Source organism: Carassius carassius, chromosome 49, assembly GCF_963082965.1.
Source record: "Carassius carassius chromosome 49, fCarCar2.1, whole genome shotgun sequence".
Classification (NCBI taxonomy): Eukaryota; Metazoa; Chordata; class Actinopteri; order Cypriniformes; family Cyprinidae; genus Carassius; species Carassius carassius.
In genome coordinates, this window is record NC_081803.1 from 12,767,603 (window position 1) to 12,788,252 (window position 20,650).

The following is a 20,650-nucleotide window of genomic DNA, read 5'->3' on the forward strand; positions in this document are numbered from 1 at the left end:
TCTAGTTAAGCAGAAGTGGAGCTCTCATTTTGTACTTCCTGTGTTACAGCTAAAGTCATGCAGTGCATGTGACACTTATTTTTATGATTTGTCTAAATATACAGTACATAAATAGCAGTGCAGGATTATCATTTGTTTTGACCCATTTCTCAGCTAAAGTACATTTCAGTACCAATATAGTTGGAATGTACCACTGAAATATGGAAATTGGTCCTGTGATTGATAATGTAATGTCAGACATGGTAAGGCTTGAGAGAAATGACGATGTGGCTCCGCATCCATCACTCCGCATCCATCACATTTTTTTTTTGGAGAACGTCATCAAGGGATGTTACGAGTCAGTTGTCTAACTATAGAACCAATGGTGCATTAATGTTTATCTCTCTTGTATATCTCGTTTGTTTGTTTATTTGTGTTTTTGTATGTATACCAGCACACACAAATTTGTTCATTAATATTTAGTCAGTTGTACAATGATAATAATAATAATAATGATTATTATTATTATTATTATTTTGATGTATTTTCAGCAGCCATTAACTCCAGTCTTCAGTGTCACATGACCCTTCAGAAATCATTCTAATGTGCTGATTTTGAAACATTTATTATCATCAATGTTGAAAACTGTTTTTTTTTCTTCTTTTGATTGATTTTCTTCGATATATAAAAAGTTAAAATGAGGATCATTTATATGAAATGTAAATATTTTATAGCATTAGAAATATCTTTACTGTCACTTTAAAAACCCAGCATATGTATTTGTGTACATTGCGTCTTTGTAATATCTTTACCAGCCCTTTATAATCAACTTGGATACTTCTTTGAGTGGCTGTCTCTATGGTGTTCAGCTAAGGCTGTTGTTGTTGACTTTTTCTTCTTGTGCCTTATTGACGGTGGTGTGGTAGCTCTATGTATAGTTTTTGTGGCCTGAATTATTGAGACTGGTAAAGTGGGACAAGAGCCGAGGCTCTGAACACCATTGCAGGATCTCTTTGAGCAGCACATAACACATCTGCAAACCAATCATTATTTATCATAATATGTTACATTGGATAAGCAAAGTGTAAACTATGTAGACTAATTGACAGTCACTTTCTCTTCTGCGGTATATAATACCATTTCCTGTAATACTGTTTTCCAAAGGGCAAAATGGACAGGATACTGTAGTTATTTATCTTCATTCAGTTCTATTTTTAAATGCTCATGACAAGTCCTTTTGTTTTACTAGAGCATATTTTTCATCTGGTGACATACTGCAAATCGATTTAGAAATGTTTGATGAGTAGTTTAATTGAAGTTTACATTCATCACTCATGCAATTTTATTCACCGAGGTGCAGTTCTCACAGCTAGGGTGAACTGCTAGCATTCATAAGGACAACTGTAATTATTCCACTGTACTTATTAACACACACTTAACCTTAGTATTGATGGGTTCCTAGATATGCCACACTTTATTAATCATATTTTCCTGAATTCCTTTTTCCTTTCGAAGCGACAAGCCTGTGTGGATCTCGTAAACATCTGCACAAAACGCAATGTTAAAGAGATAGTTCACCCAAATAGCAAAAGTATGTTTAATTATTAATTATTAATAACTTACCCTCATGTTGTTCCAAACCCGTAAGACCTCCATTTATCTTTGGAACACAGTTTAAGATATTTTAGATTTAGTCTGAGATCTCTCAGTCCCTCCATTGAAACTGTGTGTACGTTATACTGTCCATGTCAGGAAAGGTAAGGAAAACATCATCAAAGTAGTCCATGTGACATCAGAGAGTCAGAATATTTTAAAGCATCGAAAATACATTTTGGTCCAAAAATAGCAAAAACTACGACTTTATTCAGCATTGTCTTCTCTTCCGTGTCTGTTGTGAGAGAGAGAGTTCGAAACAAAGCAGTTTGTGATATCCGATTCGAGAACCGAGGAGCTGATGATACTGCGCATGTGTGATTCAGCATGAAGCAGACCGACACACAGAACGCCTGAACCGAACTGATTCTTTTGGTGATTGATTCTGAACTGATTCTGTGCTAGTGTTATGAGCGCGGTAAATGAAAGGCTTGAATCAAGGGCAATCATCGCCAATGACGCCATTACGTCGAGCGCAAAAGAACCGGTGAACCGTTTTCTTCAACCGGTTTATTAAATCGAACTGTCCGAAAGAAGTGCTGGTGATCCGAAAACCGATGCAACCGGTTCTTGACTCGTGAATGAGTCAGTCTATTGTTCGTTATCTGGCTCGGCTCTGTGTTCATCTTCAGTTCTCTCTTCACAGCAGTTCAGTCAGTGTACTGTTTGAGTAAATGAATTACTCCAGGATATTGGTTTGTTTCAACTCAGAGGGAGTGTCAACCACATTAAAAAAGTTAACATCGAATGATTCGTTCGTGAACCGGATATCACAAACTGCTTTGTTTTGAACTCTCTCACACAACAGACACGGAAGAGAAGACAATGCTGAATAAAGTCGTAGTTTTTGCTATTTTTGGACCAAAATGTATTTTCCATGCTGCAAAAAAATTCTAACTGACCCTCTGATGTCACATGGACTACTTTGATGATGTTTTTCTTACCTTTCTGGACATGGACAGTATACCGTTCACACTGCATCAATGGAGGGACTGAGAGCTCTCGGACTAAATCTAAAATATCTTAAACTGTGTTCCAAAGATAAACAGAGGTCTTACGGGTTTGGAACAACATGAGGGTGAGTTATTAATGACATAATTTTGCTATTTGGGTGAACTATCCCTTTAAAATATATTTCCAAAGACTCCTACAAGCTAGAAAAGTATTAGAAAAGTCTGATGTGATGCTTTAAGATACATGATATAGCATAAACTCTGGGTTTAAACCCAGGCACTTTCTTGATCTTGTATTAGCCTGCACCTTACCTTCCCTAAAATGCTGATGTGTTGAAAACAGACACTTTTGTTTACCAAGTCCTCTCCCAACTTTGCAGAGGCATAAAGATGCTTGAAGCAGAAAGTCTGCCCCAGATTGGCTCTACAATAAATGCCCTTTAGATGCTTGTGTTTGTGCTCTCTTTTTCTAAACTCTGCAGAGCTGGTCTGTTCTACACCACACACACACACACACATTTTCATATTAAATGTGGATTCAGACACAGCATCTTATCTCTTTCTTGCATCTTTAGCCTTAAAAACACCATGGTATACAATATGCTGTTCCATTCTATACCATGCCTTACCATTTTTAATGTGTACACACATAAATTATTTTTTATCCTTTAATGTTGATTGAGAGCTGTGTGTGCAGTTGATTATGTAATGCCATCACCTCTGTGCTCAGATGGGCCACGTGAGCACTGGCTGGCTGAAAGAGGACGGCTGTGCTCTGCATCAGTGCGTTTGCAAGCACTTCCACACAGATAACACTAGAAATGGGCAACAGCCACTTCAGCCGATTGTGTCTACTCTAGAGACTGAATTAATGAACACATCAACAAAGAGTCTGTGTGCCTGTTAAATCGCTTTTTCTACACAGATTTATTCAAATCTGTTACATTTTGTCCAGCTAGGGTTTTAACTAAGTACTATGTGTACTGTACATTGAGCTTCTCTATTTTCTGCTCTGGGGCCTCATTTATAAAACTTTCCAAAGATTTAATCCTAAAGGTGTACATATGCACAAAAGCTAGATTATGTATACACACAAAAATTTTACTCCAGAACCTGTGGGAAAATCCCTTTATAAATAACAGTCAGGTGAAGATTGTGTCTCCTTCCCGAAATCACCATATATGGAGCTTACAACGCCTAGTTTTACAATGCATGCTGCATTTCATTTCCATGCATATTCCCATCTACGTGACACCATGTATAACACTGTCAAAGGTACAAAACATTAAGGAAATATGAAGTACAGACTATAAATGACATGTGTGATATTCACATTACATTGCTAAGAATCATTCAGTATTATTATTGTTTTAGAACAAATACAGTACTGTGCAAAAGTCTTAGGCCACTGGTATTTTCACCAACAAAAAATGGTTTTAAGTCAGTTGTTTATATGTATTGCTGTAGTGTGTCAGTAGGAAATATCAGTTTACATTTCCAAACATTATTATTATTTTTGCCATTAAATGTAATAATCCAGTGAGATTTTTGTTTGCACAAGGAGTCTGAAAGCAGCCAGTGCTCCACACACCCTCATCCAGTCTGTCTGGAAAAACATGAAGAAACAGAACAAACTGAGACCTGAATCAATCCAGAAGTACTGTGGCAATGTCTTCAAAATGCTTCAAGAAACATGCATAGCTACAGTACTTTGCAAAGTTTTGGGCACTTGTGTAAAAATGCTGTAAAGTAAGGATGCCGTCAAAAATAATGCCATAAATTGATTGTATTAATTAACTTCTATTAACTTAACTAAATTAAATCAACATTTGGTGTGACCACACTATGCATTAAAAAAAGCTTTTGTCCTAGGTGCAGTTGCGCATTGTTTTTCAGGTAGTTTTGCAGGTAGGTTTCTTGAAGTGTCTTAGAGACATTGCCACAGTTCTTCTGAATTAAGTCTGTCTCAGTTTGTTCTGTTTCTTCATGTTATTCCAGACAGACTGGATTGAGGATGAGATCGGATCTCGATGCATAGCCAACGATGCGATACATTAAATATACATATGAAGCAGCAACCGTTGCAGTGCAATTCAATTCACCCCTATTATGATGCAGTGCAATCTGATTTTGATTCGATTTGATTCAACACAATGCGATTCGATAGAATATAAATTTTTTTATCACTTCTAAAGCAGGTATACCAAATAAGCCAGACTTATTTTCAGTGATTTCGTTTCATAAAGCAAATTTAACATAGACCCAGATCAAGCTTTGACTCTAAAACATACTACTAATATGAAAATTTTTTGTATATACAGTTTCTAGCCATGCAGCCTTTCTCTCTGGTTTTATTACAGCTGTACAGTACCTTTTATACACTGAACAAAATTATGAATGAAACCCTTTTGTTTTTGCCCCCATTTTTAATGAGCTGAACTCAAAGATCTAAGACGACTTCTGTGTACACAAAAGGCCTTTTTCTCTCAAATATTGTTCACAAATCTGTCTAAATCTGTGTTAGTGAGCACTTCTCCTTTGCCGAGATAATCCATCCACCTCACAGGTGTGGCATATCAAGATGCTGATTAGAAAGCATGATTATTGTACAGGTGTGCCTTAGGCTGGCCACAATAATAGGCCACTCTAAAATGTGCAGTTTAACTCTATTGAGGGGTCCATGGTGGATCGATTTGATCCATGATCAACATTAAGGGCTGCTTAAGAATAAGGGCCCTATTTTAACGATCTAAACGCAAAGTGTAAAGCACATGGCGCAGGTGCACTCAGGGCGTGTCTAAATCCACTTTTGCTATTTTAACGACAGAAAAATGGTCCGTGCGCCAGGGCACATTTTTGGAAAGGGTTGTCCTTATTCTCTTAATGAGTAATGGGCGTAACGTTCAGTAAACCAAGCAGAGTGTCATCTCCCATTCCCTTTAAGAGTGAGAAACGCTCGCACCATGGCGGATCACTATTTACACGGCGGAATTTGAAGAATTAGAAGCTGAATGCTTCTCAAGCGAAGAAACCGATCTGCTTGTGCGTGAAGTTAAAGCGCGTGAGCAGACCATCTAATAAACAAAGTCAACGCACACTGTGGGCCCGCCCAGAGGTGCATTTTCTACCAACGCGCTCTTTAAATAACAAAAAAAAGTTCTGCGCCATTGACTTTAGACTTTAGACCAGTTTTGAGTTGGTCTATGGTGTATTTTCAGTCTATTTTCAGCTCCTTACAATAGCAATGCACCAGCAGTGCGCCTGAACACACCTCTTTTTTAGACCAGCATGCCTATGGGCGCACAAATGGGTGCAAATGCATTTGCTAATTAAACGATGTGGCGCTGGATGGGAAAATGCGAACGGCGCCAGACTGAAACTAGCAAACACACTTGCGCGGCCCCGCGTTGCATTGCACCAGGTATATGATAGGGCCCTAAGTGTGCACAAATTAGTGCGATTACATAAACTTAAATAGTCGTTATGGAACTGCTTAAGCCGCAATTGATTTGTTAGGTTATTTCAAGCAATGTTTTTGGACTTAAATTTTTACCGATGTAAATATGTTAGAAAAGATCCATCACAATACAAATGTCAACTTGTAGCCAATGCACACTTTTTTAATATCGATGCATCTTCCCATGCCTAATGTTAATACTTAAGAAGAATTTGTTTTGGTGACGGAAGCTTCCGCAGCACAAAAATAATGACAATGACAAGACAAGACAGATAATAAAAAGAATAAAAAATGGCAAATAACATTATTCAAAAAGTATTTTAAAAATGACAACATACAAAGTAGACAAAGTTATATGTGTGTGTGTGTGTGTGTGTGTACAACGATAGCACCACAGTGCTATTTTGTAATGATTACTTCCTGAAAGAACAAAATAACTACTACCTATCAGTATCTTAAATTACTCTGAACCATATTCAGTTTCATTGTCAGGACACCAAATACTTCAAAGCCTCATAAATATAAAATGACATAATTTCTTGATGTCATCTTTGCGCTTCAGTGATAATCAGTCAAGGTTTTTATATTTATCTCAGCAGAAAAGTTAATAGACCCCCATATCAATAGAGTTAATAACAGTGGCAGACAGAGTGCTGATGAACCTTTGGATGTCTGATGTTAATCTAAAATAAATCTGCATATCATTTGCATATTGATGAATGAAGTCATATTAATTTATTGTACCACCTAGCGGGAGTTTTTAATGTTTTAACAAAGACGGATTCAAATTAAAATATGGCTTTAGCATTATATTGCTCAGAATATCAACTTAATATTCATGATAATTTAATAGAACCTGAAATCTGCAATTTGCAAGAGCTGTCTTCACATTTACAACTAGTATTTTAGTGTCATACTAGTTGAAAATTGGAGTCATCTCTCTGAGTGTATGAGTCTCAGAGGAAACCCTCTTTATGATTCACTTTCTGAAAAGGCCAGTTTTGCTCTTTGTCATCCAGAGAGACATTAAATTTAGCTTTTGCTCAATTACGTTCTGTTTGCTTTATATTCCCAACCATTAAACTGTCATATTTTGAGGTAACGCTGCAATTATCTCTTTTATCACTTTAATGTTTGTCTGCCACGCCGTGATGGACCTCATCAGTAGATAATAGCTCCATCTAGATGCCGCATTTCTGTTGTTGATCCCACCATGTCATTCATTACAAAAACACCTTGTGTGGGAGATGCCTGCTGTGTGTACTTAACCCTATAAAGCCTACTGTATCATATTTGTCGTCGAAATTGGCAAAGCATATGATGAACTGTTTGCTGTCATCAGATGCTGTTGTTAGTTTCAACCTTCTCTATTAATAATAATAATGCTCAGCTGAAGGACAGGTGACATTGTTTTCCCCTGTGAATGATACAGTAGAAAAAGTCTGTGTGTCAGAATTTTTTTTATTTTTTATAAGAGATCTCTTATGCTCACCACGGCTGCATTTTATTTGATGAAAAATATTGTAAAAACCTTTAAAATATGAAATATTAGTACATCAAAATCTTTAGAAATTGTTTTATTTTTATTATATATTAATATATGTATTCCTATGGTGACAAGTTGGATTTTCATCAGCCATCCAGTCTTCAGTGTCACATTATCCTTTAGAAATCATTCAAAATGCTGATTTAGTACTCAAGAAACTTTATTTTATTAATATCAATGATGAAATGGTTGTTCTGCTTAATATTTAACCATGTTAACTCTGATACAGATTATCTTTTTTTTTCTTTGATGAATAGAACGTTCAAAAGAACTGCATTTATTGAAATCTAAATCTTTTGTAATGTTACAGATGCCACTTTTGTGTCTTTGTCACTTATATCTGAATTTAGTTCATATTTGAGGCAGGGCTGGATCTGACATCATAGCTCACTATCAGCAGTTATTTTATCTATGTTCGTAACATTTCTTAAAGATTATTGCTTGGTGTAAGAGATAAATAAAGATAAGATAAAGATAAATTAGTACAGCAACCCTCTAAACACACCTTGGCAATATAATCGCCATTGGCTAGTAAAATTTTTTGTTTACTCGCCAGACTGATATACTATTTTACACACACACACACACACACAGTTCTAATCACAGTTCTATTCATATGAACTAAATTCAGATATAAGTGACAAAGACACAAAAGTGGCATCTGTAACATTACAAAAGATTTAGATTTCAATAAATGCAGTTCTTTTGAAAGTTCTATTCATAAGCTGATTCGAATATATATATATATATATATATATATATATATTCGAATCAGCTTATCTTTGTAAAATGGCACAGCTTCTTAAATCTTAGCTTCTTATTCAGTCAGTCAACCATTATATTTTGGTATTAAGCACTATTTAATGATAGAACTTTAGTGATTAGAAGAACTAAAACTTGGTAACCATAAATGAATGCATATTTGTCATGTTAACTGAACTTAAAGGGTTAGTTCACCCAGATAGCAAAATTATGTATTTAATAACTTACCCTCATGTTGTTTCAAATCCGTAAGACCTCTGTTTATCTTTGGAACACAGTTTAAGACATTTTAGATTTAGTCCGAGAGCTCTCAGTCCCTCCATTGAAGCTGTGTGCACGGTATACTGAATTATTTTTTGAAGCAGCGAGAATACATTTTGGTCCAAAAATAGCAAAAACAATGACTTTATTCAGCATTGTCTTCTCTTCCGTGTCTGTTGTGAGAGAGAGTTCAAAACAAAGCAGTCTGGATATCCAGTTCGCGAATGAATCATTCAGTTCACCAAATCGAACTGAATCGTTTTAAACGGTTCGCATCTCTAATACGCATTAATCCGCAAATGACTTAAGCTGTTAACTTATTTAATGTGGCTGACACTCCCTCTGAGTTCAAACAAACCAATATCCCGGAGTAATGCATGCACTCAAACAGTACACTGACTGAACTGCTGTGAAGAGAGAACTGAAGATGAACACCGAGCCAAGCCAGATAACGAAAAACAAACTGACTCGTTCACGAGGGTTGCACAGCACCAGTATGAGTGATTGCGTGTGTAAATTAGTTACTGCATATTTACCCATTCAAATAATAATAGTTTTTAATTATGAAAAATAATTGTGTCCGTGTCTCATCATATTTCTTATATATAGTTTGTAAAAATGTATTTGTCAGGTTTTGTTCTGCAGACTTATTCTTGCCTCCAGCACCACAGAAATGATTATTACCTATAGACGGTTTCAACGGCAACAACATAAACAAACGTTACTGCGCATGCACGCTTTTGTGAACCTAACTTAACTTCCGGTAGACTTCCAAATAGAATCAATAACAACAGCCAAGTCCCTCTTGAGTAGATATTTTTTGATAACAAACACAATTTTGCTGCGTGGATCAGGCGGACTTAATGAAAATGCAAATTCATTCTTTGCCAGCAGGAGATGTTTTAAACATAGACATAAAGCGCGAGAAATGGAGGTTTCCCCAGTAACAGCTGTAAACAAAGCAGAGTTGGTACGCTCACACGCTGCTTTATCAGGCATATAACATGCAAGTCTTCCTTCAGAAATACAGTGATATAAAAACACCTGTGTCTCGTTTTGATATTTAAACATATAAATGTAAGGAATTATTATTATTAAACATGCAGTACACGTTACTCATGTTTATTCAACGAAGCCTTTTTGAAAACCGATCAGTTTTACAATTGTGGTGAGTCTCCAAAAATAAATAAATGTATGGGAAACACATCCCGCAGCACAACCACCCGAGCTCAACTTCAGTGTACTCATCACCTTGACTTTACCTGAGTTTGTAGAAGGCACTGCAGCCAGACCGATATACACAACACAGACCGGAAGTTAACTTAGGTCCAGGCGCGTGCGCCCGATGAAACCGTCTATAAAGATACAATTTTGCTTAAGCATGCAGTTATTGCACAGTGAATTGTGCAGCTGTACGTTATGCTGTGTAAAATGAGATAATATTTTCTAATAAAGGCTAATGAAGGGGTCACAACAATAAATAATAACAGAGAAAAATAACAGAGAAGGTATAAAATAGACATCTACCTGCTGAGATTTCTGGGCTCGCTGCTGTGTGGGAGAAATTAATGACTTTGTGTTGTAATCAGAAACTAACAAAATAGCACCAGAGAGAAACAGGGAGAGATATAAACAATTTCAACATTCATAAAAACTTTTTTTTTTTTCAGCAGTGATCATACTCCTAAATGATGCCATGTTTTATTCATCCTTCATCTAATCGATCTGTGTGTGTGTGTGTGTGTGTTGTAAATATGTTGTGTTCCATTACGGTGGGTGTTGCTGTCAACTGTCGTTTTGAAGTTGTGTTCTTCATCATGGCATTTGTGTGCTCAGCTGTATCCCTTATTAAAATCCAGGCCAGTTCACGCATCTCCAATCCACTCTGATCTTTATCTCTTTCTGTTTTCCCCTCCGTCTGTCCCTCTCGCCTTCCCTTTCTCTCTTTTCACAGGCAAGTCCTGCTCCAATTATTGTCAACACGGACACTTTGGAATCTGTACCATACGTGAGTTTTGATTTTTCATTTATTTATTGCATGCTCATGACATTATGCACTGCTGTGACATTGCAGATCACCTACTTGATCAGATCAATTCCCACATAGACTGAGTGGTGAATGGGATTGACTTTCTTTTTTTGCTTTTCATAAATTTAGTGTCATTTATCACTCTGCGCAAATATGATCAACATATTCAATGATTGATGGCTTTTCATAAATCAACCAGATAAATAGACCAATGATTATCAGCAAGTTTAGATTAGCACAGGCTTTTCTTTTAGGGGTTTGAAATATTAATGAATGTAGTCAACTGTTTGAGAGAGATTTGATGAATGGTTTAAAACAGGAATTGGATCAAATAAACATATTTTGCATTGTACCCACGTAGAGCATTTCAAATCAGTTGATTACGAGATGCCATTTTAGTTAATATGCTGCATTAAAAAGTCACTGCCTGTTCTCTATGTTTTAGATCAGTGAAGGAGTTCAATAAATGCAGTAAAAACATCACGATTTGAGCATATGACCGAACAGGTGATTGAAGTGAATGAAAGAACACAGAGGGGGAGAGCAGTGTTGAATCAGACACCAACACAAAGCAATAAGCACTCGGCACAAAGTGACTAGAGTTCGCAGACAAACTAACAACACAGCTTGACCTTCAGTCAACCTTCAGTCAGGTTTTGTCCGTCTCATGCAAACTCCAATATAATCATCTATGCTTTTTCCTGAAGTCATTGACCACGTACAGAAATAGCCAGCCATTTATGAACAACCCAGAACATTCTTTTTTGCTCTGCTTTAGCTTGTTTGTTCAGCCCATAGGAAAGATAAATCACAAATAATATCATTTAAACCAGTCAGTTGTTTCTTCTTAACAGCAATGAGATTAAATGAAGATTTAAAAGGTCTCTTCCTCTGTTACATCAGGGAAAATATCATTAGAAGAATATCCTCCTCTTACACACACCCTTCACTGGGGATAATTTAATTTATTTATTTCTTGTTTCTCTGCCTGCATCTCAGTAATGAAATATTAACATTGAGGCATATCCAGATGACTGTGGATGTGCCTTGTTTTAGTCAAAGCACCGTAATTCTGTCAAAAGCGTGAGATCGGCCATGACATCCAGAATCCAGCAGTGCACCTAATGCTGTTAAACGGTTACGGTTTAATTGCTTTTCTCCCTTCTTTTTCCTGCTGTTCTTGGTTTAAAGCACACTGTGGACATGTGTTGGAATATGTGTTAGATTACAATGATTATGAGCTGGTTTAAGCAGCAGTCTGTCTCTGAAAGACCTTCTCCCAATATCCTAATATAAGAGAACAAGCAAGAGAAGATGGAGTTCTGGGAAAAGAAAACACTGATGGATTACTCCAGTAAAGCAGGTGTTCACTCTGAGTTTAGCCTATAAACACACGGTGTGTGTGTGTGTGTGTGTGTGTGTGTGTGTGTGTGTTCTGTGCTCCTAAAATGCAAATCTCTAAAGTAGAACAGATTCACTGACCTTTTTTTCTTCTGCTGAGAACTTGAGGAACGTCATTACTACAATATTAATGGTGCTGTAAACCTAAAATATTTGATATGACTTCACTGGGATTTACCATATGTTGCTTTTACTTAATCTTTAATCTATCTGAGTTTTGTTTTCATACAATCTGTTTACAGTCTGTAACCATTTTATTTAGAGGTGGACCACACATCGTATACAATCATTCAAAATCATCAAATTGTAAAATAGTTATCAAGTTGTCTTTGTGGAGAAAGACACGACATTATCCCAGAGAGAAAAGAGAGAGGTGCTGCAGTAAAGCCAGAGGAAAGGACCAAAACAACCTCATTATGCATGTATTCATGCAATACATTTATTCCACACACATTTGCTCACCCTACACAGTATCATCTGTTCAATTTATTAAAAGGAACCTTGGTTGCTTTGATGCAGATTTGCCTCAAGTTAAATGCTACGTGGGCTTTGTGCTGTTTATCAAGGAATTGTTAGTTAGTTGAAAATCTAGTTGAAAATCAAGCTTAAGAGACAGATTTTTCTTTGGAGTGATGAAAAAAATTAGAAACCTCTCCATCTGTTGATGCTTCTGAAAGATGTTGAAGAAATGCAAGAGTGTGTGAATCTGTCAGATGTAATAAGGTTCATAAAGAAGTGCAGCAGACCTTAGTCAGAGAAGATTCCGTATTTAATTTGATGCTAAAGAAAAATTCAGTAGGCTAGGCTGTCGAAATAAACCGATTTTCCGAAAAGGTTGTGAAATATAACATAGGATATTGGTATAAAGATGAGTAGTTATTTGTAAGGTACAGTTTTAAAGATACCTTATTTTGAGCAAAATCTAAGGCAGCGTTTATATTCGACATAATTCACTACCATTTAAAAATGATTTTTTTTTTCTTTTTTTAGCAAGAATACATTAGATCAAAAGTGAATGTGAAAACATGTATTTTATGAAATAAATATATTTTAAATAAATGCTTTTTAAACATTATATTCATCAAAGAATCCTGAAAAAATGCACCACTATTTCCACAAAGATATTAAGCAGCACAACTGTTTTTAACATTAATAAGTAAAAATGTTTCATGAGCATTAAACATGACAGAAATAAATTACATTCAAATATATTAAAATAGAAAGCAGATAGAAATTTATTTTAAATTGTAATGTTTGACAATAGAACTGTTTTTGATTAAATAGATCCATCCTTGATGAGCACTTCATTTTCACCATAAACATTTAAAAAATCAAATTGAAGTCGTTTATTTAATACCACAAAGTACTAATATATTATATCAAGTGAGAAAAATGAGTATTTGCTTGTGCATTTTGTATGCTTTTTAGATTATCGCATTGTTAGCTTAGCAACATGCTAACATTAAACTCAGTCTAAAAAAGATCATTTGTATATTTCCATGATGCTGCTTTAGAAAGTAGCTGCATATGTAGAAAAAAGATGAAAAGACAATTCACTAATTTTGAAACGGCGTTAAAATACTGCAATTGGAATATGCACAAACAATGAATATTCAGTAGACACTACAGTTTCAATCTCAGCCCACTGTTGCCTAGTTTTAAACCTGTTGAGAAATCTGGTTAAGTGCTGTTAATTATGAAGCCTCCACTGTGCTCCCTTTGTAACTGTAGTGGGAACAGAGCTAATCTAGAACGAGTGCTAAAGATAATCATGGGGGATGACAAGATTAATAAAGTATTACTGAGTCAGTGTGCGTTAAATAACATCCGCCTAGCTTCAGCAAAATGACAATTTTTTTGCCTACTTTTAACAGCGCCTTTTTTCCATTAGCTGTCAAGAATAACAGTGGTTAGTTCGTAGTGCTAATTAGTCCACGTGGGTGTGTTCTGAGGAAACCGAGTCTTATTATGTCCTGGCCCGAGGGATATTTTGTGTTTAAACACTGCGATGGGCGTAAAAATATGCCATCCCATCAGCCAAAACTCCAAAGGGAAAGCTTCTGCTTAAAAGTGCCCAGTTCCTGCATTGTAGTCAAACAGTCATCATGGAAACATGACCCGCTCTGCATCGTTTGCACAAACTGTGTGGATGAACACGCTCAAGCACAACGCACATTCGCGAGTTTGTTTGGTACCACATTCGTAGTGACTCACCAGTTTAATGTGAGGCTGCATGGTGAACTCCCCTCCCACCATCCACTCTGCAGCTGCACTATCCCCTGGTCCCCAGCGTCTCACTTTATCAACACTGTGCGGCTCAGAATGCTAATGCCACTCAAAGCCCAGTAATTGGGTCATTTCTTCAGGGGGAAGATTGAAAGGCCATGTTTTTCCAAACCTAAAGAAAAGTTCTCCATATTTAATGACCAAATGAAGTGCGTTTGATTATCGTTTCTTTTCTCGGTTGATAAGAGTTGTTCAGTTCTAATGAGCGCTGCTGTTTAATATCTCATTAACTCCATCTTATTGGTTTCTCATGCTCATCCATCAGTTATCAGATCCATTAATTATTTTCCTGATTGTGTTTGTAGCCTTATTCACTATTCAAGCAGTTGCAGAGCATGATGTACGCTAGTTGTTCATCTTGGCTGGTAGTGTTCTTTGGGGATCCCTGTGTTAATATAGTCTGCATCCACTGACACTGAGTTTCTATATTACATGGTTTCTTGAAGTAAAGTCATTGGGAGTTTGAACTTGATATTGACCCTTATCACTCTACAGTGAGGTTCACACCACTTTATCAGTAAGCAGAAATTGCTAATCATGTATGAAGAGAACCACAAATTTTAGCATTTAGCATTTGGGGTAATTTGTGCCCAATCTAGGATTCCAGATGCCCCCTTAAGTAATTCATCCTTATGTTGACTCTGGACCAACTAAATACGTTACCAAATCTTCCTGCATGACTGATGATAAGTGTCATCCAAAATTCAACAAATGAATCCATTTGAGAAATGTTGTGAAGTGAGTTGCTCACCGTTCAGCTCTGAGCTCTTGACATCTGTTTGGTCCTCATGTTTAAGAGCAGGTATAGTCTAGAGGCTTCCAACTAATGCTGTAAATAAAAGGTCATGTTGCTCTGAGGAAAGCAGTGAGACAGTGTTCAGCTATATCTCTCTTTCTCTCTGTTGAACAGCTGAGGTGGCTGAGGCATAAATGAGCTTGTTCATTGGGTTTCAATTAGCCATGAATGACTGTTTCTCTTTCTCCAGATGTCTGAAATACTCTCCTCAGCATTAAAAAAGTCAAAATGTGAAACATGCACACTCACTGTAAATGCCAAGGCTATTATCAAGGCACTTCATCATAAAATGTCCTTGTTCAAAACACGCTCTATGGATAGCACCTGTGAAATTATGCTGGTAATAGAAAATAAAACTTTAATAGTTGAAAAATAATTTGTTTAAAAGTTCTAAAACATTGTAAAAACGTATTGTTTAAGTAGAATGCACTTATATTATAGTTATAATACATTGATATTATTGTTATTAATTTATTTGAATTTTTATTTTTATTTGATTTTTTTGATGAATCACAGTTAGACCAGGAACATTTTAGTAATTTTGTGTACATTGTAGACAGGTCGTTGTAGGTCTTCTGAAACAGTTGAGTGTGGAGCATGTTTGTATGCTCAAAATATGAACTTGAGAGCAGCCATACTGCTTAAAAACGCTTTAACATGTATTAGAGCACCTTACAGCAATTGCATTTGCTTCACTTATTAAAGAATAATTAATATGAATGTCTCCAATCAAGCACGAAGATGAGCCTCATTTGAAATGGAACTTGAAATTGGATTAGTTGTCTTTCACTGCCATTTCTAACTGTACGTTCAGTATGAATTCATCTTAAGACCTGCTTAAGCCAGCATGTCTGCCTCAGAGGCCTGGTCCAATTGTACAAGCAGGTAAATGATTATGGATTATAGTGTCCGAACTTAGATTTAGACAATTCCAGCTAATGCAGTGACCTGAATAGATATGAGGCTCAATGTCTGCTGAAGATATGTATGAAAGCCCCATTCCTGTTGAATGCTGATGTTTTTAAGAGGTTATTTGACATATCATTTATCTCATGATAGGTTTCAATTTATCACTTTAGCTCTCACAAAATATTTTGAACTGTTGTGAACCGCTCTCCACATCATTTGGCTGCTGCTGATTTAGGATGTCATTGTGGCGTCACAGTTAGATATTTCATGTGATTAATACCCTCTTTGAATTGCATCCACGAACATATCTAATGGGATTCTTTTTTTCTCCCTCCAATAGGTAAATGGGACAGAAATTGAATATGAATTTGAAGAGATTACATTAGAGCGGGTAAGTGTCTCTCTCTCTCTCTCTCTCTCTCTCTCTCTCTCTCTCTCTCTCTCTCTCTCTCTCTCTCTCTCTCTCTCTCTCTATCTATCTTTATACGTCATGATAATTTTATTAAATATAAGTAATTCAAATGTATTAAGAAATGCATGATTGCACCAGTAGCTCAAACTGAACTTAACTCAAAATTAGGTGTTGATCTTACTCTTTGAAGTGTAATCATGAATATTTAGTTATTGAAATGTGTCAGAATTATAAATACATATATTTATTCATCCAAACACTTACATATTACATTTCCATGTATACATATTTATGAATGCATTGTTGTAAATATAATAACACTTTTATAATTCATTATATATACAAACTCTTTAGAAACTATTACTGAAGCTTTCATTTAGACAGATTTCACAGAACCCTCTTAATTGGGCCAATGTACTGTATATGCTTTATAAGTGAAAGCATGGGGTGCACAGTAGAGGCAGTGTGAGAGAGGCAAAGAGAGAGAGAATTATACGGCTGCAGATGACATTCTGATCCACATGACTAGACACAGAGCACAGACAATAGCAAAGGTCAACTACCAGAGGGAGTGCAGATTTGTCCGACCCTGGAGCCAGGAGGCTGAGAGTATACATTCAGGGGCTTCTGCAGACTCAACTGAGATTACAAGCTAGAAAATTGGATACAAGCCGAGGCGATAACTCTGCTGCTTGGGGCTTATCTGTTATTGTCACCCATTTCTCTCTCTTTCTTTCACTTTAAAACCATCTCTCCACCCTGATGCTAATGTTTTGGTATTGCCTTTTCATAACTTTGCTGTAACTATTGCTATAAAGCAAATTCAAACTCTCAACATAGCCAGGGAACATCTCTAATCAGCAAAGATGAATTCTCCTCATGATTCACTTTGTTTAAAGCTTAAAAGCCTGTTTATTATACCAAGGCATCACCCTGGAGAGTCCCATCATAAACACGTCACTTCAAAATATTAGCCTGTTAGCCTATTTACTTCTCAGAGATGTTAAATGTGGCTCTAGGTTTTGATTTGTGAATTTGTGCTGCTCAGAGGCCCGTGCCGTGCTAAACTGTAAACACAGATGAGTCGTGTGTAGCAAAGGGAACCTCCTACAAAAATAATGTTCTCTCGCTTTTCTCTTTTTGTTCAATCTATTGTGGTTCTGTTATTCAAGGTCTAATAAAGGGGCCAGTCCATCTTTCATATATTCATCTATGTGTGTGTGTGTTTCCTCAGGGTAACTCAGGGCTGGGGTTCAGTATAGCAGGTGGTACAGATAACCCTCACATCGGCGATGATCCTGGGATCTTCATCACAAAGATCATCCCTGGAGGAGCAGCGGCTGAAGATGGCAGACTCAGGTGGGCTGGGGTTTCGTAGCACACATTTGTTTGTTGTGTAACATGCAAGTGTTGTATGTAAGTGCTAAAAAATATAATGCATACTAAAAAGTAAAGGCTCGTTATTGGCACCTATGGTTCCTTGAAGGACCTTTGACATCCATAAAATCATTCTATTGTACAAAAGAGTTCTTTTTAGTGGAAAAAATATTCTTTAGACAATTAAAATGTTCTTCACACTAAGAAAAAAAGTGTTCCTTTTAAGAACTGTTCACTGAAAGGTTCTTTGGGGAACCCAAAATGGTTGTACTATGGCATTGCTGCAGAAAAATAATAATGTGCATGTAATGCAAAAGTGGTCTCAGACTATTTTGACCTATTTTATGTCCATTATTAAAGTGATAATGAGTATATTAATATATAAGTGAATAATGAGTTGATTTTAAATATTTTGATGAATTGATAAATTGTCGAATGAAATAATACTGTTTCTTACTAAGATTGAGATAAATTCAGTAGATCAATAGGTAATTTTTTATTTATTTTTTTAAACATGACCTCGCTTATTGCTCTGGCTTTGTAGAGCAATGTCTTTCTTTCCTCCTCCCTCACTCTTTTTCCTTCACCCTTTGCCTCTCGCTGCTGTTAATGATTGAAAGCAGGCTGTTTATCACAGTCCTAATGTCTCTCTGGAGAGCTGAAGTATCTGAAGTTTTCTGCTGACTTCCACACACTCTGACTGCGTGGTACTTTAAAAACTGTACCATCTGCGAGGTCTGTGGTGGCGTGTGCGGGGATAACGAATAGAGCTGACCAAATCACTATCATGTCAGTCTTCCACAGGGTAAAAACAAACAAGTATGCATTATCCATTTTATGTTAATATTCAAGAATCAAAGATAATTTTCTCGATTTTGTGAGATTTTACTTTTAAATAAAAACAATTGTGACACCTTACAGAAGGAATGATGAAATTAAAGGGATAGGTCACCCTAAAAATTTGGGTTGTATCGTTTACTCACCCTCATGTTGTTCCATACTTGTATGACTTTCATTCTTTTGTGGAACTTACAAGATATTTGTACAATTGTCTTTGTTGCTGGTATTTTTTTATTTTATTTTTTGGTTTTCAATCAAAAGTTTTGTTGAATATTAATTTAAATATTTTTCATTCCACGAACACTAAATGATCTGACACTACCCACATAAATTTTTTCTACACTCTTGCTGTTTGCCAACATTTATCTCATTTATTTCAATTATCTCTTTTATTTAATTTTAGTAGAAGGTTTTTATTCAATAATATGGCAGAACTCAATTAAGTCTCCTGAAATAATGAAAGAGCATTCTTTGAACAATAAGATTTCTCTGGCTATTTCTGAAGAGATTGAAGGTTTAATTGATATTGGTGAGCTGTAGGGTTTCTATTCCTGGCTGGATGTGTTTGGAATTCATGTCAGGTCCGTTCAGGAGTTGATTGAGAGGGTTGTTTTATTAGAGGGAAGCGTAATTAGATTGTGCTGGGGAGAGAGCAAATCTTTCTGTGTTTTGTATGCATGTGTGTGCAGCACTCCGAACAGCAGCTGCGTGTGACAGCCCAGTCTGAGCCTTTTGCCCTGCTCTGCTCCATGACTTGGCTGTTTTCTTTTACCCTCTCGTTCTCAGTCAGATCTGTCAGGGCTCGGAGCATCACCAATCTTCTTCTTGCTCGTTTTCTCTGGGCAAGTTGCACCACTTTAACGTTCAGTATTCTGCTTTATACCGACAAGCGCCTTTCTCTCTCTTTCTCTTTCCATTCCCTTTCCCATGCACCCCATATTCTGCATTCTCACTTTTAAAAGAATACAACACTTTGAACATTCGCCAATAAGCTGTGAAAGATTTATCGTGAGCTGGAGGTGAACAGCATTTAGAGAAGCAATTACATTGTGTATGGGTTTTTTTTTCCTGATCTACCCTTGTTTGACTTTGGAAGTGTTGGAAGTGGAACAGTCTCTGGATAAATCATGCAGGCTTTAAGGATTGGAGGCTGCAGTACTGTGCAAAAGTCTTATGCCACTAGTATTTTCACAAACAATTTTTTTTTTTAAGTCAGTTATTTCTGTATTTTGCTGTAGTGTGTCAGTAGGAAATATCAGTTTACATTTCCAAACATTACTTTTGCCATTAAATGTAATAATCCAGTGAGATTTTTGTTTGCACAAGGAGTCTGACAGCAGCCAGTGCTCCACACAGAGATCTGATCTCACCATCATCAAGTCTGTCTGGAATAACACGAAGAAACAGAACAAACTGAGACAGACTCGATCCAAAAGAACTGTGGCGATGTCTCCAAGACACTTCAAGAAACCTAATAACAGCAACATTCACAAATGCCTACAGAACAAGCGGGAACCCAGTGTGCCTGTAGCTTTCTCTATTTCAGTTTTATCATGTGATAGAAAGTCTAAGGCCATCTCAAGCCAAAAGGCAAACTCATCTAATCTGCGGCCTATTATGCATCAAACTAAGACTGATGTAAAGACACAAAGCACAGCCATCAAGTTAGCATCTTTAAACATTCGCTCACTAAAAAATTAATAATTTCTAATCAATGAATTTATAACCACAAACAATCTGGATTTTATGTTTCTAAACGAAACATGGCTAGAAGACAGCTGCAATGCAACAGTCCTCAATGAAACAGCCCCTCCTAACTTCACTTACATGAGTGTCTGCAGGACTGTTAGGAGAGGTGGAGGTGTAGCTGCTCTATTTAAAGATGTCTATCAATGCAAGCAAGTGTCATTTGGTCAGTACTTGTCTTTTGAATATCTAGGGATTGTGCTGAAAGGTGCTCCACGCATTCTGTTTATTATTATTTACAGG

At 36.5% G+C, this 20,650-nt stretch overlaps 1 protein-coding gene across 34 annotated transcripts in view; it reads left to right on the top strand.

Annotated features, from left to right (window-relative positions):
• The window catches only part of LOC132132047 (disks large homolog 2), a 220,222-nt gene that overhangs the window by 150,016 nt on the left and 49,556 nt on the right, over positions 1 to 20,650 (top strand). For all 34 annotated transcript variants that reach the window (XR_009428992.1, XR_009428991.1, XM_059544234.1 and 31 more), the window contains 3 exons: positions 10,566 to 10,619; positions 16,373 to 16,423; positions 17,679 to 17,803. Coding sequence is in view for 32 of the 34 variants with exons in the window: in XM_059544234.1 (XP_059400217.1) it covers positions 10,566 to 10,619; positions 16,373 to 16,423; positions 17,679 to 17,803 (230 nt within the window). In the remaining 2 variants the exon portion in view is untranslated. The remainder of the gene's footprint in view (positions 1 to 10,565; positions 10,620 to 16,372; positions 16,424 to 17,678; positions 17,804 to 20,650) is intronic.